The sequence below is a fragment of the Emys orbicularis genome, chromosome 10, assembly GCF_028017835.1.
Source record: "Emys orbicularis isolate rEmyOrb1 chromosome 10, rEmyOrb1.hap1, whole genome shotgun sequence".
NCBI lineage: Eukaryota > Metazoa > Chordata > Testudines > Emydidae > Emys > Emys orbicularis.
Window position 1 is genome coordinate 13,295,750 of NC_088692.1, and position 23,294 is coordinate 13,319,043.

Below are 23,294 nucleotides of genomic sequence, written 5' to 3' on the forward strand. Positions count from 1 at the left end.
CCCATTCTGTATGTGTGAAACTAATTGTTCCTTCCTAAGTGGAGCACTTTGCATTTGTCTTTGTTAAACTTCATCCTGTTTACCTCAGACCATTTCTCCAATTTGTCCAGATCATTTTGAATTATGACCCTGTCCTCATCATCTAAACTTTGTCTGAACCGCAACACTTCCGGGCAGCCCTGGAAGCTGAGAGCCCAGCGGCCCCCAACTGCCCTTTATCCCAGACAAAACATCTGAAATGTTGGCAACTCTGAAAAACTGGAGGTGAGATTTTAAAGAGGAAAAAAAAAATGCTTCCCCTTTATGCTTTGTTAGCTTTGATATTGGTCACCGTGTCAGGCAGGCATCAGATGTTCTTCCTGTTCACTCTCTCCTGGCAATATCCTTCCCCCCTGAAATTCAGCCTCTGGCTAGCCTGTCATGCAGCTTCTTAAGAGGCGTTATTGTTTCCAAGATGCCTCATACTATTAAGTGCTGCTGAGATTCTGGAGTGCCTTTCTAGTTTAAAGGGACGAATAGAAATGGCTTCTGATGTATTCTCCAATCCCTTCCATTAGCTCCATGCTGAATATTGATTTCCTCAAGAAAATACAAACACTTTAAATATCTACCCTTGATTTGTAAACCACATGGCAAATCTTTGAGAATAAGCTGTATAACATTTGTTATTCAAGAGAGCAACCAACAGACACAGACCATCAGAACCCAGTACGTGTTTCTGCCTCATGTGAAGCAAATCTCGCACTTTCATATCATATCAGCTAGGCGTCACCTACAGACTGTCTGTCTTCTGTCAGCACCCTCAAAGGAGAAACACATTATTCCCATTCAGATCCATCGTGTACAGAGTATGTAGCATTTTCACTGATGGATACCGACTTGACAGGTAGATGTGTCTTATTAGGAAGCCTTCAAAGCTTCAGTTCCTCATGAAGTCAAGTGAATTAATTTGTAGCATGGTGGTGATGAGAGTCCTCTGGCATCAATCAGTGTATTTCATGCTCATCTTGATATTCTCAGCTGTTGCAGTTGTTGGCCAGGTTGACACTAGATCCTTTTAGCTGCTATACTAGCGGGCCACATATAGGCCAAAATTAGGTGTGGGATTGTTCAGCTTGCCTCTTCTCTTCTTCTTCTGACTATTCAGCTTGGTATGACTCCCATTTCTACTGCTTGGTGAAATGCACCCAGAGCTCCCAGGTGCCTGTTGAGCTCAGATGTTTTTTCTTTTCATTAAAAAATGAAAGAGAAAGAGAAAAGAGAAAAAAAAATGCCCCTGTAGTTTGAATCGGATTCTCTGGCCCACTCTGTCCTCCGAGGACAGAAGGCCTGTATAGGTCATTGGGAAGGAGGTACTAATGGTGCAGAACAATTTTGGTTCCAACTCGCAGTGCTGCAGAGAATATTTGTGGTTTTTTTATATTAATTATTTGGATTCATACGTGTCTCCGTGGCTCATTCTCGTGCAGTAGATAGTCAGAGGTTTAACCTAAACTGGCAGAGCTTTTCCAACAAAGGAGGGAAGAAGAGAGCTGGCAGGTAGAAGAATTTCACTGACCACAGAATGTAAAGACAATAGCCCTGCTGGGGCGATCTGGTAACTGTGAAGGAACTTGTGTAACACATCCTGGTGAGCCCGTGGGAGCAGGATGACTAGAAGCATGGAATAATGGAGCCAAATTTTGCTCTGATTTAAATTACTATAAACCTGGAATAACTCCATTGACCATTTACATCAGTGTAACTGGGATCAGCCCTGAGGAAACAAAGAGAAACTAATTTATCCTGGATTTAGTGCAGGTGAACAAGGCACGGGTGGTGGGTGGTGGGCTACGCAGAGTCTGAGGAAAACCAATGAGCAGGATTTTGACTGTAAAAAATGAGGGAGGGGTTGCACACAGAGGTGGTGAGCAGCTCCTCAAGAGACTTGCTCTGCTGTGGTCTGAGGGACCAGCTGAGCCCTGCACAATGGCTAGCATCAGGATAGTGAGTCCGTGGGACTTGTGGCACTTAGGTTCAACCGACATCAGGTAACGGGGATTGTACGGTGCTGTGTATGAGTGGGTACTAGCTCCAAGGAGGGATCCTTTCTGTTACACACCTGCTTTCATAGGCGTCAACTCCATGAGTGCTCTAGCCCCGGAGCACCCATGGAAAAAAAATAGTGGCTGCTCAGCACCCACCAGCCACCTGCCAATCAGCTGTTCAGTGGCGGGCGGGAGGTGCTGGGGGGGGGAGAGGGGGGAAGAGGGCAGGGGTGTGCGAGGGGGTGGAGTGGGGGCGGGAAGAGGTGGAGTAAGGGTGGGGTCTTGGGGGAAGGGGTGGAGTGGGGATGGAGCACCCACCCAGAAAAATTAAAGTCAGCAGCTGTGCATGCTTCATAGCTCTGTGTGTGTGGCTGTGCACAATCTGTACTAATTTTAAATGATAGGAATGTCAATAATGTATTATGGGATACCCTAGAGACGGGTGAAAATGCAAGTGCTCTTTCCGGAGTGGTAGCACACATCTGTACCTACTGGCAGCCAAGGGGTTGTCGGGGATGGTACGACGGGGCCCAGCATTTTAAAAATGAAACCCGCTCCAATATCTGACCCGGATAGAGGGACAAGGAAAAGAAAGCACTGCCGACAGGCTCTAAATAGTTCCATCACTTCCATCTGAATCAAGTTATTGGCCCATTTACCATCCTGCATTCTGATGGGTATTTTGGATTTATGCTGTGCTGTGGAGTTCACATTCGGAATTAGCAACAGCAGGGTTTTCACCATTGCCTTTATTTATGCCTAACATTGATGGCTTTGATTAACACTTCAGGGAAGGTCCATTTCAGCTTTTGGGAGACCAGTTGGCCTTTGCTGTCATAAATCCAGAAGGGGTAAATATAATTTGAAAAAGAAAGTTGTGTGATACTGGTTTACAGACTATAAACATAGGCACATTTAGGGGTTTTGTTTGTATCTTTAGCAGTAGCATATACAATTAAATTATCTTGCTTCAACCTCTCATCCATACAGAACATTTTTATGCAGCTCATACCTGGAAAGCGAATAGCACTTTTTTCCCCCTTTTTTTTTTTTTGGTCTGTGGTTTATATAAATTTGGCTTGGTGATGGACATTTACAATAACAGTCACTGGTAGAAATTTCTGAAATGCACTCCCAGGATGGCATTTCTGTAAATTGCCGTTTTATAATGTGCATACAGATAATAGTCTGCCTACTAATACTGTAGCTACTTTGCATATAGAGAGAGCTTAGTTACAAGTTAAAAAGCATTTAATTTTTTCGCTTTACAATCCTAGCTACTGAGAGTCAATAATAAAAACTAAATAGAACAGAGAAGAGAAATTGAGAGAGAAATCTCGACGGGAATATTTTTATAATTAAGATCTCAAACTGAAGGAGAGCATCAAACAGCTCGATCAGTATTTATAGTGCTTGTGTAGGAAACGGCTTGTAAAAAACAAACAAACAAATAATGTTGTAAAGTAAGGACAGTGCTTAAAATGTTATCATTTGGCTGGCTAAGCTGCGCATTCCGGCTGTTGTGCCACTGGAGAAGGGCATGCAGTGGTTAGTTGCCATTGTGTTTGCTGTTCGGGAACGCTGAGGCAGGATAAAAATCAGCCTTTTCCTGATTTGTTTTAAAAATAATCTGCGAAAACAAAATCCTTGGATGGACTTTAGTGCTGGTGAAAGCAGTGTGGGGAAACCGAACAGGAACAATATGGGTGGTGAAAGCTGCTTCTTCTAGTGATAGTCCCTATTGTATTCCACTGAGGGTTATGCGCATGCTTCCCTGTGATGTCTTGCTAAAGAACCTCAGAGCTGGATGGACCCGCTCAAAGCGGGAGAAAGTAGTTGAGTGTCCCATGGCTCAGTCAGGTGCTGATCCAAAGTCCACTGAAGTCAGTGGAAAAGCTTGTAAGTGGGTTTTTTCCCTGTGTTTTTTTTGTTAAGGTATTTGGAAATAGTCCCATTGGCTTCACCGGGCTTTGCGTATGTCCTATCTGAGCAGACAGACACCAAAAGCAGTCAGCTATGTCCTTGTGGTTTTCTGTGTTATCAACAACTATCCACCGGGAACTGGGTTTTATTTTTTCCCTCTGATTCCTTAGTAATGTCAACACTTGGGGCCAGATCCTGCTTGCCTCAGTTATGCTCCAAAGGGCTCCTTGCGCAAGCAAAATGAGCAAGATTCATGGGGTGAGACATTCTGGCGAGGTTGGTGTATTGGGAACCAATGAAAGAACTCAGCAGTGTCTCTGAAGGCTTCCCCAGTGTCTCTGAATGCGATGTGCAGTGCGAATCCCAGACCGCCTGTCAAATCGCGGTATCAAAGACTGGCGACCTTTGAAGCCCAAGATACAAAAGAAAGAGAGAGAGAGCAGAGTGAGGAAGGCACGTCTGAGGGGAAAGGTGGCTCTGTGGCCTGTCAGCTCTGTGTCTTGTAAAATGTTCATTTTTCAGCTTTTCTCTTTAAAAAACAAAACTTTTCATTCATGATTCTCTGTTATTTCTTTCCTTTGCAGGGTACAGAGAAGGGCTTCTCTGGAAGAGAGGACGTGACAATGGGCAGTTCTTAAGCAGAAAATTTGTGTTATCGGAACGGGAAGGCGCACTGAAGTACTTCAACAAAAATGATGTAAGCATCTGGGGCCACAGCACAGTCACCAGAGGTTTTGTTCACGTGGGTTTGTCTTTGATCAAACAGTCCCCATGGAACCATTTTGTCATAAGGAGTCACTAACTTTTCAAAGGCGCCAGGTCGTTTATTCTTCTACTGCTCTAGGAACGAAAGCCCAAGGCCCAGATTTGTAAAAGTATTTAGGTATTGCTGGGCTCAGTGGTACAATGCTGAACTGATTTAGGAGCCAAAATTTCATCTTAAAAGGGGATTTAGGCATTTAGGAGGCCAAATTCCATCAACTCTCAGTGAGAGTTTGGCTCCTAAGTGCCTAAATCCCCTTTCAAAATGATATTTGGGCTCCTAAATCAGTTATGCATTGCAATACTGAGCACAGCAACATCTAAATACCTGGGCCCACATGTGTCGAGTACTGCAGCTCCCTGATCCCATCATCTTTGTTTTCTGAGAGCAAGAAGTTTCTCTTGGCTCTAGCTCTGTGATGCTAGATCATAAGGAGCTGCCAATCCTCTCTACATCAGTTTTATGCCTGGGGCCACACTGTGGTGGCGGCAATATCACACAACAGAGGAGAGGCTGCAGGCCCACTGTAGTGTTTGGATAGCAGAAGGAATTTGAAAGCCTACGGCAGCTGCAGTCCTTGGTTTGTAAACTCCAAGGGCACAGAGGGGCAGGCAGTGAAGAGTTCTCCTTTGGATTCTGAATGCTCCCTTAAAGACCATGACAAACAGTCATAAAGGAAAATGCATCTGTTTTTTTATATTTCAGTGTCAGGCTAGGAAGTATTTGTCTTCTTCTCAGGAGTGGATCTCATCTATTGTAAGTGAAACGTGGAGCCATTAAAAAAAAAAATTACATTTGTGATGAATGGACAGGAACTTTACTGTCATGCACTCACCAAGCAGAGAAATCCAATGTGCTTTCCTGGCCTTTTTACATAAACCCAGCGGTGCCTTGCCGTCCTTGTGAAAACCTGGCACCTCTGTGGGCCCCAGTCAGTAGGGAAGAGAAGCTGATTTGCCACCTGCCCCACTGCCTGCTCTTGACACATAGCTGTGCTGGATAGCTCAGTGGTTTGAGCATTGGCCTGCTAAATCCAGGGTTGTGAGTTCAATCCTTGAGGGGGCCATTTAGGGATGTGGGGCAAAAATCTGATTTGTCTGGGGATTGGTCCTGCTTTAAGCAGGGGGTTGGACTAGATGACCTCCTGAGGTCCCTTCTAACCCTCATATTCTATGATCTGTCTCTGAACAGTATTCTGTGCCGGAGGCAGCGCTGCCATTAAACGCATGATGGTGCAGCTAGTCTGTATGAATGCTGGATGAAAGTATGTGGTGAGATGTGGACACTGGACATTATTTTATTTGTTTTACCCCCAAATCCTCTCGTTAGTTTCCCACACTACAGTTCTCCTTCTCACCCAAGTAGAACTCTTGTTAATGTCAAACCCAGGCAGTGCTGCGCCCCCCTCTCTCCCCCCCTCCTCTCACAACTCCCCCCCACAACTCCCCAACCCTAATCTTGGTGCTTATCTGTAAGTACCGTTGGGCCAGTTCATTTAGTGGTGTCAGGAGTGACATTCAGATTCAATAGTAACCAGCCGATGCATCGAAACAGTGTCACTTTTAATGCTGATCCCTCTCCCTCGTGCCTCAAGCATTATCCCTCTGCTCCCCTGCAGCCTTTTTTTAATGTCAGCCTTATTTCCTCAATCCTAGGATTTGCCAGCCGTTTTGTGTACGGGCTTAATGATTGTAAGATCTTTCGTTAACAAGTCGTGGGCAAAAATTCTGTTAAAATAATAGTGGATCGAACCAGCAGCAGTCTTTTGTGGCGGCTTGATGAGCGATGGCGTCATGGAGGGGAATGGTAATGGAGGGAGAGACATCTCTCCCGGTACTTTCTCCTCCATTCCCAGTGGCTAATTTAGAGGGGTATCGCTGTCGTCATCTCCACCACGTGCTCTTTGAGGCAGTCCTGGTTTGTAGGTGGGAGAAATGCAATCACAGCCTAAAAGGAAGTGAGAGTCTCTGGTAACCCAGATGAAGTTGCTTTCGTCCACTCCAGTGGTTTAAAAACTTCTTTCACGATACTCAATGTGACGCCAGCACCAACCACAGGAGTGATGGGAACCATATTGTCCACACACTTCCACCCTGCTTGGATTTCCCCACCACCTCTCACATCCACATCCACTTCGAAACCACAGTAAGGCTTCATGAGCCCAGGGCTGCACACTTGTATCCGCTGTGAGGTGGGGACTTACCCTCTGGTGACTGGGATACAGGAGCTCAGCTAGTCTGACCATATGCACATGGTAAAAATCAGCTGCTGTGATCCTAGATGTACTCCGCTCCCTGCCCAAAAATAATTGTGGCAGACGTCGCATCTCACTCAAGCAAGTGGTTGTAAGCCAAGTCATGGGAAAAGAAAAACCCCTCACGAAGCCTGTCCACAGAGATAGCGATGTTCATAAATCCAGGATTTTGGTTTAGGCCCATTCTTCCAGGGTCCATTTCTATTGAGCCTGCTTGTGTATTGTGTCATGGCTGGCTGCCATCTCCAAGGCATATTAGATATATTTGAAGTATTGCCTGTTCGTTGAATTCAGTACAAGTATCTTAGGCCACCTACAGGAGGTGGGAGCTGGTTTATTTTTCTTCTTGGCTGTAGGTGGAATGGGCTCTCACTTGTACAGAGTAAGTGCATGTCTGTTCCTTCTGGCTCTAAAGCCAAGGAATCCAAAATCATCACCAGTCTCTCCTCTGAAGGGGCACTTGGCTATTTTGGGATAACTTTGATCAGGACCCAAGTGGTCCATGCCATGCTGTATTTGAAAATGGGTGTAATGATGCTTTCCTACTTCACGATGGCCTTGGGAGGCTTATTTCAGTAAGCACTTAGAGATCTTCGCCTAGAAGGGACGTTGGACAATGGAGTATGACTAGTGTAAATTCACTGTTGAAGTAGTTGGGAGAAGAGATTACAAAGAATGAGAACCAGCCTCCTGGTCATTGTTTCTGTTAGAACAAAATAGATACAAACTGCTGGCCAATTTCCACCGCTGAATAAACATGGCTTCCAGCAAGTTTAGTGGCTGTTCCACTCTTATGCATCTAATCATAGGGCTTGAAGCACTTGGCACCTCCAGCCAAGTGTCATAAAAACAGTCTCCAGTTTGTACCATCTTCATCACGCCAGCGCAACCCGAGAACTGAATGTTTATCCGAATGGTCAGAAGGTGAAGCATGAAGTAGAACCGGTCTATCTACGTGTGAGCTTAGACGGCACTCTGAGTTACCATGCCCACCTGAGGAAAACAGCAGCTAAAGTTAAAACACGCAACAATCTTCTTAGCAAACTGGCCAGGTTCGTCATGGGGTGCCCGTGCTCCAACTTTGCGGACGTCAGCGCTTGCCATCTTGTATTCGGTGGCGGAGCACTGCGCACCAGTTTGGAGTCAATCGTCACACAGCAAACTGGTGGATACGCAGTTACATGCCGCCATGCGTGTCATCTCCGGCATCCTGCGTCCGACTCCACTCCCATGGCTCCCAGTTCTGAGCAATATCGCTCCTCCTCATATCAGACGAGAGGTTGCCACTGGCAAGTTACTGGAGAAAGTTCGCGCCAACTCAAGCCTGCCGCTGCACAACGACCTTTTTAAACCACCAGCTGCATGTTTGCTGTCACGTCGCCCATTATGGTCTCATCCACCACGCCAGGACGTTAGGGCAGGAACGCTCTGGCGAGAGGAATGGATCTGTTATAATTCCCAGCCAGTCCCTCGTCGCCGACCCCACAATTTGCCCGCCTGGTTTTGACCTGCCCCATCGCCAGTGGTCCCTGTTGAACAGGTTCCAGACTGGGCAAGGTCTCTGTGCAGCCCACCAGTATTGCCGGGGCCTTCATCACAGCCCTTTGTGCAGCTGCGGCGCGACGCAGACGATGACGCATGTTGTCGATGAATGCCTGCTGACTAGGTTCAGCGGTGGCCTAGAAGAACTGCATCACGCCACTGAAGATGCCAGCGCTTGGCTAGACGACCATGCACATGCTAAATAAATAAAAGCACTTACAGGGCAAGATCCTTGACTGACATCAGTGGGGCTACTTTGATTTGCACCAGCTGAAGTTCTGACGCACGGTGCATAGCACTTTTAGGGCCTAGTTCTCCATTGTCTTACACCAGTTGCACCCAGTTGTAAGTGAACGGAGCTACAGCGGCATCAAACCAGTGGTACCAAGTGGACAGTAGTAGCGTCCTTAATCGTCAAAGGGCTTTATTCACCTTCAGTAGCTAAATCCACAGAGGGCCCCTTTGGGGCAGGTTAATTGTTAGACCTACTTCATATGGGTGGAACCTGTGCTACAGAGGTTCAGTGGGCTGCCTCGGAGGGAGTCTGTGTCAGCCCTGGGATTAGTGCGCAGGAGGTCCCAGCTCCCAGACTCCTACTTAGACCTAATCCGTAAAACAGATCTAACCAGAGAAATAAATGATTTTCCTCCTTTGCGAGGGTTGGAAAGTGCTCGGCTGTCTCTTGCTCTGCCCAAGGACCTCCCAATGTGGGGGCAGATAAGAGCAATGTGAGGAGTTCAGTTAAAAGCAAACAAATGTGTTTGCGTAGGAGAGAGAGCATGACCCGTGTGGAAACTGGCACTTTGCGTCCAGACAGATAGCGTGGCAATACGAGATTCATTGTCATTGGCAAGGGAATAACGTTCCGTTCTCCCAGGCCAGCAGTGGACTGGTCCAGGATGCTTGGCATGCTGAAAGCATCCTGGCCTATTTGGTAAGTGGTCTGTATTTTTTGCCTGGCTGAGCACATTTGTAATAGTGCTCAGCCAGGCAAAAATGCAGGCCATTTGCTAGTCCGGTGAAGATGCCAGTGGGAATCTGGAGTCAGGAGGAAGGTGACTGAGTGGGAGAGGGGGTTCTTGTGCTAGGGAGGAGGCATGGCTGAAGTCACTGAATTGCACAGCATCCTATCTTGTGACCTAGCTGGTTCACCCCTCTTCTCGCCTGAACCTTCCCCCTTGTGCTATAGTATTACACCAACTCTGCTGTATTTCCCAGAGCTGCAAAGCGCTTTCCCAAGCTGACGGCAGCCGTTCATGGTGGGCTAGGTAAGTTTGCTGCATAATCGCCAGGCCGTTTTGTTGACCAGCAGCCTGAATAGGGAGCATTTCTGATTACATGAACTGCACGCTGGTTTGAAAGATGCTTTTCTGGTTGCTTTTCAGATGTTTATTCATTCAACTGTGTTTTCCAGGCAAAAGAACCCAAAGCAATTATGAAGATTGAACATTTAAATGCGACTTTCCAGCCTTCAAAAATAGGGAACCCACATGGACTACAAATCACTTACTTGAAGGACAACAGCACAAGGAATATCTTTGTCTATCATGAAGATGGCAAGGTGAGAGCTCAGAGCTAACGGAATAGGCTGGTTTAGGTCCCAGGTGACATGGGTGCTTCCACAGAGCCTGGTCTAAGGGATGCACTTAGGGTGACCAGATAGCAAGGGCGAAGAATTGGGACGGGGGTGGGGGTAATAGGCGCCGGTATAAGACACAGCCCCGAATATCGGGACTGTCCCTATAAAATGGGGACATTTGGTCACCCCAGCCTAGATGCAGTAGAACAGCCACATGCGGTGCCCCCTTGCCTAGCGCCTTCCAAGCAGTGGAACCACAGGGTTAGTGGCAATAAAAATTCTCTTTTTATTTAATAGGAAGCAAATAGAAGGGGCAGAAGAGGCAGAGCCTCCTGGGGAGGGGGAGGGAAGAAACCAAGTGGTCCCTGAATGCCTCTAAATAAATGCATGTACTGTGTAAAAGCTCAAAAGCTTGTCTCTCTCACCAACAAGTTGGTTCAATAAAAGATATTACCTCACCCACCTTGTCTCTCTAAATATATGTAAGAGCAGCGCTGCCCATGGGCACCCCAAAATGCAGTCCTAACCCACTTCCCCCTCAGCTGTGTGGCAGCCAGACTGGAGAGGCAGTTGCGACAGTTTGGGGGGGTATGTCTGCCTCCAGTTATGAATTCCGTTGGGTTGTGTGAACACGATCTGTAATTGGAACCGTCGCTCTGGATTAGATCATCCACTCTGTAGCAGGAACGTGACGTAGTGGGGAAGCTGTGTCTGGAAAGCTGCGACAGGCTGCCATCAAGAGCCATCCGGACTGAGTGGCTCTCCTCTGGTGAAACAATGGGGCTGCCCCCCATAGGGCCAGTGACTTTGAATAGACATTCGATGCCAAAACCAGTTGGAGGGTGGAGGGGTCTGGAATTCCCACCCTCCTCCACCCTACACACCTGGCTGAGAGAATTGTTGTTTCCTGGCTTGACCACCTGAGCCAGAGGGGCAGAGATTGTTTCAAAAGGTGTGCTCCTCCTCCAAGCCAAAGGAAGCTGTTCCATCTCCAGGAAGAGAAAGCCCAGCAGAGGAGCGGAGGCTGGAGGTACTGTGCCTTCCCTAAGGACCTAACTCGGGCTCACAAAAGGGGATGAGATCAGCCGGAGAGGGGTGTTCAGCAGTTTTTCATAGATCTGTAACTCTCTTGTCCTTCTTAAGTGGTGTGTGTGTGTGTGTGTGTGTGTGTGTGTGTGTGTGTGTGTGTGTGTGTGTGTGTGAAATCCCTTTCCTAAGCCTGTGTGCCTTGCTCTACTGCCATGTGGTCCCTGGAGGGTATAACTAAGACCAGAGCTCCCGCAGTCACGTGGTCTCTGGCAGGGAATGTGTCCAAACAACTGGGGGGATCAGGAGGACAGAGGCTTCAGGGTCTGCACCTCAGAATGCACCGGAGAGACCCAGACTTAGAAGCAGGGATCCAGAGACGACAGGTAACTCTTGATGGTGGAGGGAGGAGGGAGATGTTACCGCCCACGTGTCGCCTCTGGGCTGAGGAGCAGCAGCAGAGCCAGGAGTGTCAGGGCAGCAGCGAACAAGCGCCTCAGGGAGCTTCTAGTGGCAGCCAGGCTCTGCGGGCAGGGGCCAGCTCCAGGGGGCATCGCTGGCTGGCGACAGGCTCTCACGGGAGAGGCAAGAATGCATCAAGGGGGCAGAGCGCATTTAGAGTGGAAAGCCAGGGGCCCGAGTGGGCCAGGAGGCTCCCAGCAGGTTCTGATCTGCCGGTTCCTGGCAGGAGGTGATGGTTTTCAGGGGGGTGCGCTCCACAGAATTGAAAAACTCTGTGCTAAATAGGAGGCAGAAATCGGGAGGGGTGTGTGTGACCCTGCATTGCCTCTGCAGTGGTCAGTCACTATCCAGACCCAAGGGGCTTAGCAGTTCATAGGATCCAGTGGTTGGCTCCCATCACTGGTGTCGTTTCAGAGAGTGGGACCGGAGTGACAGGAGCCATCTCGCAACCGTATTTCCTTCCCCCAGCTACTTGGAACCCACTGGATCATAAGGCCAACCCTGAAATGGTCATCGAATTAAAGCCCACAGCTGTCATGTTTATGGATTTATTTTCCTTTGGTTGTCAAGCTGCCTTCATCCTTGGACACTGCATGAAACTAAGCAGGGACTGTCAGACTAGCACAGCAGGGTTTCACAGTACTAGGCTACTAGCCACTCCTGCAGGAGAAGGATCACCTTGCTGCTTAACCAGTTGCTCACTATCTGTCCACACAGACCTCGTAAATCCAACAGCTTTCCTAGTGGCAAGCGGTCCAGATGCAGGGTAGATTCACTCCCCAACTCATCTCCAGACAAAACAGGCCCGTGGTGCTAATAGGAAACAATGCCTCATTGATAGATCTGTAACAAAAGCGATCTCTCTTCCCCTGTGACAGATTCAGGGTGAGGTAATTCTTGAGAACACCTTTTTGCTTTTGTGCTGCGCTGCAGTGGATCTGAATTGGCTTCCTGCTTAGTTCTGACCCTCCTTGTAGGCAGCAACTAGTGTGTCCGGTCAAATTAGTCAGTAGAATGGTGCGCTTCCATGGTGTTAGCTCTTCTGTCTAGCAAAGGATGGATGGACGGATGGATGAAAGCAAACACCGATTCCCCATTTTTAAACGGGTAGGTCTTGCCATAGGCAGGAAGGGGTGCTTGATTATGTCTGCATACCTTTTTATTGCTTTGGTGATATACTTGCAGAGCTGTGTTTCTTTAGCCTAGTGGTCTGAATCAAGTGGCGGTGGCTTCTCCGTCTTAGCACACTGCAGTTCATTGCTCAGCGCACAAGGAGACAGTCACAGTTAATAGTGCAGTGTGTTTCTGAATCTCAATAAGCTGCCCCCTCAGGGGCTCTCCCCAAAAACTCCCACTGCCCCACATGTGAAAGCTGTGACAAGGTATCAGAGTCCTATACAATGGAGGTGATGAACCTGATCACGAGGTAGCTGTTCAACATGGCAAGGTGTCACTCATGTCATGGACAGTCAATTCCCTGGCAACAATTTTACTCCAGCGACTCCTGCTTATGAAAGACGTGGATGTTATCATGACTATTTATGATTGGTTTAGTGCTGATGATCTACTTGGCCCTGTATAGCACACAAAATAGAAACATTCCCTGTCCCGAACAGCTGAAAGACAGATACAGACAAGATGAAACATACGGGGAAATCCAGACAAGGCTAGTTTTTTTTTTCTTTTAAAATGATAAACTCCCTGCTGAACAGCCTCATAGAAGAAGTGGTTTGTGTGGCTTTGTCTGCTCTTTTAAGAAGGACCTTGTGGTCTGATTCTCCTCTCGCCCTGGAGTTATTCCTGCGTTACTATGGTGAGACAAGGTGGGTGAGATCATATCTTTATTGGGCCAACGTCTGTTGGTGAGAGAGACAAGGTTTTGAGCTTACACAGAGCTCTTCTTCAGGTGAGTGAGAGGAGAATCAGACCTCTGATGTAGCTTTTATATGCTGAGCTGTTGTTTTTGTGTAGACTATAAAGCAGCAGTTCTCAAACTGTGGGTCTGGACCACAGAGTGGGTCACGACCCCCTTTGAATGGGGTCACCAGGGCTGGCTTAGACTTGCTGGGGCCCAGGGCCGAAGCCAAAGCCCGAGGGCTTCAGCCCTGGGTGGCGGGGCTCAGGTTGCAGGCCCCCTGCCTGGGGCTGAAGCCCTTGAGCTTCAGCTTTGGCCCCCCTGCCCAGAGCAGTGGGCTTCAGGCTTTGCCTGCCCCCTCCCGCCCCCGGGGCAGTGGGGCTTGGGTGGGCTCAGGCTTCGGTCCCCTCTCCTGGGGTCGTGTTTGTTGTCAGAAGGGGGCGGGGGCCGCGGTGCAATGAAGTTTGAGAACTGCTGCTATAAAAGAATGACCTGATTTGGGACTTTTCCCTCTACTGTCACAGGGCCTCATTCATCCCCAGTGTAACGACCGATGTTAGCGATGTTCCATCAGAACTGAATGTAGCCCAGCTCTAGGGGGAGGTTCTGTTTCTGGCTTCCTGGGTGACCTCATTCAAGTCACATCATCTACCTGGGCCTCAGTTTCCCCATCTGCAAAATGAGGCTAATAGTCACTTCACCTCTCTGCAGCTTAGTTTCCTCTCCCAGCCTTTGTCTGTCTTATCTGTTTAAGCTCTTTATTGCAGGGACTGTCTCTTACTGTGTTTATAACAGGAGTACTTGTGGCACCTTAGAGACTAACAAATTTATTAGAGCATAAGCTTTCGTGGGCTACAACCCACTTCTTCGGATGCATATAGAGTGAAACATATATTGAGGAGATATATATACACACATACAGAGAGCATGAACAGGTGGGAGTTGTCTTACCAAGTCTGAGAGGCCAATTAAGTAAGAGAAAAAAAACTTTTGAAGTGATAATCAAGATAGCCCAGTACAGACAGTTTGATAAGAAGCAAGTGTGAGAATACTTACAAGGGGAGATAGATTCAATGTTTGTAATGGCTCAGCCATTCCCAATCCCTATTTAGCCCTGAGTTGATTGTGTCTAGTTTGCATATCAATTCCAGCTCAGCAGTCTCTCGTTGGAGGCTGTTTTTGAAGTTTTTCTGTTTTAAGATAGCCACCCGCAGGTCTGTCAAAGAATGGCCAGACAGGTTAAAGTGTTCTCCCACTGGTTTTTGAGTATTATGATTCCTGATGTCAGATTTGTGTCCATTAATTCTTTTGCGTAGAGACTGTCCGGTTTGGCCAATGTACATGGCAGAGGGGCATTGCTGGCACATGATGGCATATATCACATTGGTAGATGTGCAGGTGAACGAGCCCCTGATGGTATGGCTGATGTGATTAGGCCCTATGATGGTGTCACCTGAATAGATATGTGGACAGAGTTGGCATCGGGCTTTGTTACAAGGATAGGTTCCTGGGTCAGTGTTTTTGTTCAGTGATGTGTGGTTGCTGGTGAGTATTTGCTTTAGGTTGGGGGGTTGTCTGTAAGCGAGGACAGGTCTGTCTCCCAAGATCTGTGAGAGTAAAGGATCATCTTTCAGGATAGGTTGTAGATCTCTGATGATGCGCTGGAGAGGTTTTAGTTGGGGGCTGAAGGTGACAGCTAGTGGTGTTCTGTTATTTTCTTTGTTGGCCCTGTCTTGTAGGAGGTGACTTCTGGGTACTCGTCTGGCTCTGTCAATCTGTTTTTTCACTTCAGCAGGTGGGTATTGTAGTTTTAAGAATGCTTGATAGAGATCTTGTAGGTGCTTGTCTCTATCTGAGGGATTGGAGCAAATGCGGTTATATCTTAGAGCTTGGCTGTAGACAATGGATCGTGTGGTGTGTCCTGGATGGAAGCTGGAGGCATGTAGGTAAGTGTAGCGGTCAGTAGGTTTCCGGTACAGGGTGGTATTTATGTGACCATCGCTTATTAGCACAGTAGTGTCCAGGAAATGGACCGCTTGTGTGGATTCATCTAGGCTGAGGTTGATGGTGGGATGGAAATTATTGAAATCATGGTGGAATTCCTCAAGGGCTTCTTTTCCATGGGTCCAGATGATGAAGATGTCATCAATGTAGCGCAAGTAGAGTAGGGGCGTTAGGGGACGAGAGCTAAGGAAGCGTTGTTCTAAGTCAGCCATAAAAATGTTGGCATACTGCGGGGCCATGCGGGTACCCATAGCAGTGCCGCTGACTTGAAGGTATATATTGTCCCCAAATGTGAAATAGTTGTGGGTGAGGACAAAGTCACAGAGTTCAGCCACCAGGTTAGCTGTGACATTATCGGGGATACTGTTCCTGATAGCTTGTAGTCCATCTGTGTGTGGAATATTGGTGTAGAGGGCTTCTACGTCCATAGTGGCCAGGATGGTGTTTTCTGGAAGATCACCGATGGATTCTAGTTTCCTTTATGTAGCCCACGTAGCACAGTGGGGTCCTGAACTTGGTTGAGGTCTCTAGGTGCTAATGTAATACAAATAACAGAGGGACTCGGGTGCTATAACCAGGAGATGAGTGTGGCATAAATACCTAGGGCCTCATCTACATGGGCAAGTTGCCCTGGTATAGCTTAAGGTGAGAGTTTAAACCAGTGCAAACCACTGTGTGGGTGGGTGAGATTCTGTGGCCTGCGTTGTGCAGGAGGTCAGACTAGACGATCATAATGGTCCCTTCTGACCTTAAAATCTATGAGTCTATGATTCTTATTCCGGTATAAGGGTGGCATTTTTTGTATTGGTTTGGGTTTTTGTGTTGTTTAGTTAGTCTACTAGGAACAGGTTTAAGTTAAACTGAAATAGGCTTGAATAAAGGCTGGGAGTGGATGGGTCATTACACAAAGTAAAAACTGTTTCCCCATGCTAATTTTCCCCCCTACTGTTACTCACACCGTCTTGTCAAGTGTTGGAAATGGGCCACCCTGATTATCACTACAAACGTTTTTTTTCTCCTGCTGATAATAGCTCACCTAATAGCTCACCTTAATTGATTACTTTCGTTACAGTTGGTATGGCAACTGTAACGAAACATTTTTTCATGTTCTCTGTGTATCTTCCTACTGTATTTTCCAGTGCATGCATCCGATGAAGTGGGTTTTAACCCACAAAAACTTATGCTCAAATAAATTTGTTGGTCTCTAAGGTGCCACAAGTATGAGCATGCACACAGGAGTTTGCACTGATTTAACTATATTGGTTTCAAAACAGATTTAAATTAAACCGGTTCAGCTCTCTCATGCAGACATGGCCCCGGTAGATGCCTACTTGTCTCACACATGTGAGGCTTAATTTATTAATGTTTGTAAAGTGGGTTTGGTGCCTCAGATGGAAGGTGCTGTGGAAGGACAAAGTCTTGTTTGAAATATGCACGCTGCTTGGGTAGGAAAGGCTGAGGAGTGGGAATTGATCACTTTTAACAATCAATCTCCTGAGTCTATTGTACCATTAAAACCTATTCGAGTAATTGAGTTGAGTGACATTGGCACTAGCCCAGACCATTCACACACAGCACCATTTACATATGGCTACTGGAGTGTTCAGGGTTTAGCTACTGAATTGGTTTCCTGAGCTCCTCTCTACAGGAAGTCTCCTGTAGGGCACCCTGCTTGGAAGGCGAAAAGCCTCAAGCTGCTGGGTTACTACCAGGCTAGAGAAGAGATGAGTTGGGGGAGCCCCTCTCCCCAAAGCTGCCCCTGTTTCGAAGCCATACACCGAGCTTTGGTAAGGTTCTGAAATGTTTGGTTACTGGACTGTGCTGGGTCCAATAGAACTGAAAGAGGTGTCAGCATAGCATCTCTAATACAACTGGGGATGCAGATATCTTAAGCATCTGTTGCTTGAGAGCCAGCTATTCCGGGGACTGTCAGGTAGGAAGGCACATTGGAAGGTTGTAGGTTTCCCTGGGCTCATGAAGCTGAGGCTGGGCCCACAATATATGGATGCTCAGGTTCAAGTCAGGGGCTGGAGGCACAATGTGGTTGCTTAGAGTCAAGAATCTGGAGTGGGAGTCTGCGTTGGCAGTTGCTCTTTTTCTCCTTCACAAGTGAAGTGGCAAAGAGCTGAGACCCCACCAAAGTCAAATGTAACAGTCAATAGCTTAGTTTCCGCTTGCTGAGGTATTAGAGGTATAAAGCGATAAATGAGTCTCTTTTCTTCAGAGGCTGTTGAAAAGACAGCCTTTTAGTCATAAAATAGGCAAGGAATTTTACGTGTTTTTCTGGTTGATATGTTATTTTGAGATTATTTCCCTTATATTTATAATTTAATTTCAATTCCTGATGGTTGATCTTCCTGTCTTGCCATACTCACCTGTAGATTTTTTTTCTGACTTGCTAGAATGAACTTGATTTTACCATTGCCCTCCTTATGTTGGGATAGCTGTTTAATAAGATACGAAACAAGTCAATGGAGCAATGACAATTTACCCTAGCTGGGGACCTGCCCCCATGTAGGGAGGAAAGATGTCATAAAACACTATAACACATTATAAGGGTCAGGGAGGCAACCCTCCAACCTGAGATCCCAAGCAAACAAACTACTGATTCATTTGGTGGCATTGTATTTATTCTTCATCTGCATTTTGATAAAAAAACCTCCTCCCTCCCATAATTCTAACTCAATTTGCTCATCACTAACATCAGATTCCACTGCCTTCTGCTCTTCCTCTTTCTGGTGGTATGGTGAGGGCTGGGTCTGTTTAGTTACTCCAGATAAAAGAGTAAAAGATGACTAAGTAAAATCTCAGACCTTTGGCCAAGACTTTCCAAAATGCCTAGCAATTTTGAGTGCTACTATTTTTGCCGAACTTGAGACACTTAAAAGACCCGTGAGTTTTCGAGGACACATCATGTTCTGAAAAATCAGGCCCCTTTAAGGTGTCTCAGGTTGGACATCCAACAATGGAAGCCTTCAAAATCACTAGCTGCTCTTTAAAATCTTGGCTCTGAAGCATAGAAAAGTTTAACATCCCTAGAAGTTGGCTTCAGGTTTGATTTATTCTCTCCTCTGCTAAAACAACCTCACTTGAAAGAGTTTGAGATGTTTATTGTAGGTTCAAGTCTCGCTTACTTAAAGTGTTCCAGACTTGTGAGTTAGTGAAGTCTTCACATGTATTAATAACATGCAGTTATTTCAAAATCTTCCTCCACACTAATGATTATTGAGATGCAGACAGGTGTCAGACATCCCTTCCAGAACACCGTCCATTGTCCCATACCTTTGAATTGTAATGCAGTAGTTGAAAGTGCACTGATGCAGGTAATATACTTTAAATTCATTTAAAATGTCCTGAATGAACCTTAAAAAAAGTCCAACAGCACAAGATCTGGAAATCTCTCCAGAAACAAATCCACAAATCAGCCTGGGGGGGAAAAAGGGAAATTAGTACAATCTAAATAATTAAAGACATAACACAAAGGGAGAATTTACTCCAAAAAGGAAAAAGTGCTAGAGACTCCAGGAAGTCCATTAAGGACTTTACTATTACTATAGATTTTTACATGGAAGGTGGTCAGAAATCACGGCAATGGGTGGCAGTATAAAACCCTAAAATAGGCCCAAATTCAGGAAAGAATTTAAAATATGTGCTTAAGCCCCATTGGCCTCAATGAGACTCAAGCACATGGTTAAGTCCTTTGCTGAATTGGAACCTACCTATAGTCTCTCATTCACTATTGAAATGTTGACTCCCACTTTCTATCAGCCAGTGATGCCAGCCTACGTTGCTCACTTGTTATGTTTTCAAGCAAGCATTCTCCCATACGGCCACTCACGCTTGGGATGAACTCACCGTAAATAGCCACTGAGCTCCCTCATTAAAACTCTCCTTTGCTGTGATGCCTATAATAAATTTTACCACAGGCTGCTGGTGTGCTGAGACCATTGGCTGTCAGGCTTGACCAATATTGTCTCATTGTTTCCTTGTATTTCCCCCTCTGTCTATGTCCACCTGTTGTCTTACACTTAGATTGTAAGCTCTTTGGGACATGGACTGTCTTTTTTTGTTGTGTTTGTACAGTGCCTAGCACAATCGGGTCCTGGTCCAGGTATCCAGGTACTCTTTGGTGCTATGGTAATACAAATTATAAATAATAATAAATGCACCTTCTGAATCACCAACCTCACTTCCTGCAGCACCTGGGCTTTCTTCTGGAAACCACAGATCCTAGTCAATCCCAGGCCCAGCTTGACTTATTTTACATGGATAGAGATCAGACCTCTGAGGTGTTGAGCTGCAGGCTGGGAGCTATGGATTATGACTCATGCGGTACAAGTTTTTCTCAACCCTAATAGAACTGTGTTTGGTTTGTTTTGTTTTGAGAACTTCCCAGTTCTGCAGTGACTGTTTTATGTTGTGGCATCTGGAGACTGCTGCATGTTACCAAAGCGCTAATAAAATGCACTCTGTCAGATGAAACGTTGTGTAAGAATCCTTTGTGGTAAGCTTTGGTGCAGGGACTTCAGACATATGTACAATGAAATGGCAGCTGTACACTGTGATACTGTGTGTTCTGTATTGTCCAATCCTCGTCATAACAATCCCATGTAGGAGAGAAGAGACAGGGCTCTGTTGTAGTGATCATAGAGGGGTTTTCTGTTAGTTCTCTGACTGTAGCCTCCAGTCTGACTAGAAGAACATGTGTTGCTTGTGGTTGCCACACAGGGTCTCCCCATGGCCTGTCCTGAGCTAAGCAGTTGTAGAAGAAATTGCTGACTACACCCCATGTGTTAATGAAAACGATTACTGCATAGTGTAGGCGTGGCCATTGCCACCTGCATGTATATTTTATCCTGTACTCAAAGGGTTAATTGTCATTCCACTGTTTCCAATAGAATATGAACGCTGTGCTGCAGAATGTTACCAGGCCTTTCAAGCTGATCACTGCTGGCTAATGAAGGGGGGGAAATACAAAAGGAGCAAAACTAACGTCTTTTGAAATAGAATACAGTGTTCAAAGAACACCATTGAGACGAATGTGAGAAATACTGGGTAGTGCAATTCAGCCGTGGAAACTGAATTACATTCTAGATTTTGATTTAATTTTGTTTGTATCTTTAGGCTGCAATTCAGCAAAGCACTTGAGTACGTGCTTAACTTGGGGCATGTGCTTAAGTCCATCCCTCTTCGGCAAAGCCCTTAGGCACCCTTTGAACTCAGTGGGGCTTAGGCATATTTTTAAAATCTCTGCTTTTGCCTGGCCCTCCCTCTTCAGAACCACAGCGCAGCTGAGCCCTGTTACCGGAGACAAAATGATGGGGAAGACAAGTCAGAGCAACATCACCGCAATGATCACTGTGTAGATTGTATGTTTGCTGACTCCAGCCTCTCTTTTTCATTATCAGGAAACAGTGGATTGGTTCAATGCCATCCGTGCAGCACGGTTCCATTATTTACAAGTGGCGTTCCCTGGAGCTAGCGATGTCGATGTGAGTTTTTCCTTGTCGTTTTTAGCATCTCCTTAACAAGCTGGAAAGCCTGGCGAACCCTCCATTCTTCAGTGTCTGCTTTACAATTATTATGTTAAAATGATTTTACTGGGAACTAGCGTCCAGGTGCAGCACCTGCCACTGCATCTAGCCACAGAAACTGCGGTGGGGGTGTACATTTTAATTTCTGCATTCTCTGTATTGTGCCAGATCCTGTTTCTGTGGTTGTAAAGGGCTGCTTGCTACAAAGCTACGCATTTAAAACGGAGTTTAAAATAAAACGGTGAGGGGGAGAGTGTCTTACCAAAACCTGGCCTTCTGGCTGAGATCAAGTGCAGTGTTGCTTTACAATTTGATGCAGCTTCTATTGCAAGAGTCTGCCTTGAATTTGCTGGAGGCTGGAATTGATGATCTAGCTACAATTTGCAGGGATAATCACAAAATATAGTATAATATTAGGATAAGTTACCCTTATAATGAATGTATTACATTGTAGTTACACTGCAATTACAGTTTAATTACATGATGGTTTTGCTTTTAGATATGTGTAATTACCACTAATTCATATAATCACCAAGTTAACAACACGATTGAGTTATGCACTATTACCTCCTTGGTTTTATACCTAATACATGTATTTTAGAATCCACTTGCATTAACGCATCACCACAGCATAATTACTCTGTACTCGCAGTGCAAATGCCGCATAATTATAGTCACTGTAGTGTAACCTTTGTCTAATAAGACTTTTCCATCTCTAAGTACTTGATTCTGTTTAAATTTGTTTGTACACTGCCATATAAAATTCTCATGAAAATTCACAAGCCCTAAACACAAAATCTTTTTGCCTGGCCATTCGCATGATGATTAATGTTAGAAATCTGGTTGCTCTCCCAATACCATTGACAACAAAAGAAAAACTAATGAGATTTTACGTGCCCATCAAAAGAAATGATTACCTGGTGGGGCTAGGTTGTGAGTAGAATTTTGCAAGCCTGGATGTATGACCTTGGAAGGTAAAATTCTCGTATTTTTATGCTGGTGGAAAACTCGATCAGACCTTATTGTTATTTACACTAAGGCATCTTACCGTGGGTATTACTGGAATTTATACCCACTTTCAGGCTCCTTTACATTGCTAGAGTGGTGTAAAGCGGCCTAAATGGAAATGAGAATCAGGCTAAGTGCTTCAGGAGACAGATACGGTAGATATTTTGATATAGACACAAGAACCACAAACTACACCTTTTAAGAAACCTGCAGCCTTTTATAATGGTTTACGCTGGCCCGTCCCTGCTACATGAGGAAAGTCTGTGTCCAACAGAAAGGACACTTTACACACAAAAATACTGGACCCTGGATGCAGCTTAGCATGATGCCTGGGGGCAAAGGGTTAAGAATCTTGAAGTGATAAAGGTTCTTTCCAGTCAAGACAAAACTACTTTCTGAAAGCAGCTGGCTGCCAGTCTAAAGACTGGAGATTAAGATATTCAGGATCTCTGCAACCTGGCTGTGGGATTCTCCAGGGTGCTTTTTATGTGATCACATAACTGGTTTATCAGAGCCTTTTGTTAGATGGAATTACATGTCACAGGAATATAATTTTTAAAGCTTTGCCATAAATAACTTGTTTAAATGCAAGGCTGGGAGTGGGGGAAGGTGAGAAGTGTGTAATCAGCCCTGTCAGCTCCATTTGCTGGTGAGTCTCACTTTTCTTTTTAAAGAGCCTCACGCATCCATCTGCAGAGATCTCACAGCTAGCAGCTCATCTGCACCAAGCATTTTTAAAAATAACCTAGGCCCTGGTAATTATTGTTGAGTAGATCTCAGCAAAAGGGGAGTTCACAGACATGTGTAATAACCTTTAAAGGCAGATGGCATATTAGAGCTTGTGGTTCTTCTGTATGAGCTTTTGGGTCATACTGATCTGAGAACAGGTGAGGAAAGGAGAGAACAACTGGGTGTCTGGGGCTCATACCTGATGTGAAAATGATCTGGGACCAGCTCTTAGGGGCCGATCCTGCAGTCCTTACTCCGGCGAGTAGCCTGTTGGTGTCCCTGGGGCTACCTTCCTGTTTAAGGGTTACAAAACCAGGCCCTGAGTTTTACTCAGCCCTTACTCCAGCAAAACACCCTTTGCGATGAGAACCTCCCAAGTCTGTATTAGCAGGAGCATTGCCAGCAGATCCAGGGAAGTGATTATCCCCCTCTATTTGGCACTGGTGAGACCACACCTGAAGCATTGCGTCCAGTTTTGGTCCCCCCAGTACAGAAGGGATGTGGACAAATCGGAGAGAGTCCAGCGGAGGGCAACAAAAATGATTAGGGGGCTGGGGCACATGACTTACGAGGAGAGGCTGAGGGAAC

General features: G+C 46.0%; 1 protein-coding gene across 1 annotated transcript in view; it reads left to right on the forward strand.

The window, feature by feature from the left end:
- Positions 1-23,294, forward strand: part of ADAP1 (ArfGAP with dual PH domains 1) — a 106,626-nt gene that overhangs the window by 73,306 nt on the left and 10,026 nt on the right. Inside the window, exons 5-7 of the mRNA XM_065412055.1 lie at positions 4,535-4,647; positions 9,924-10,070; positions 20,844-20,927. Coding sequence (XP_065268127.1) covers positions 4,535-4,647; positions 9,924-10,070; positions 20,844-20,927 — 344 coding nt within the window. The remainder of the gene's footprint in view (positions 1-4,534; positions 4,648-9,923; positions 10,071-20,843; positions 20,928-23,294) is intronic.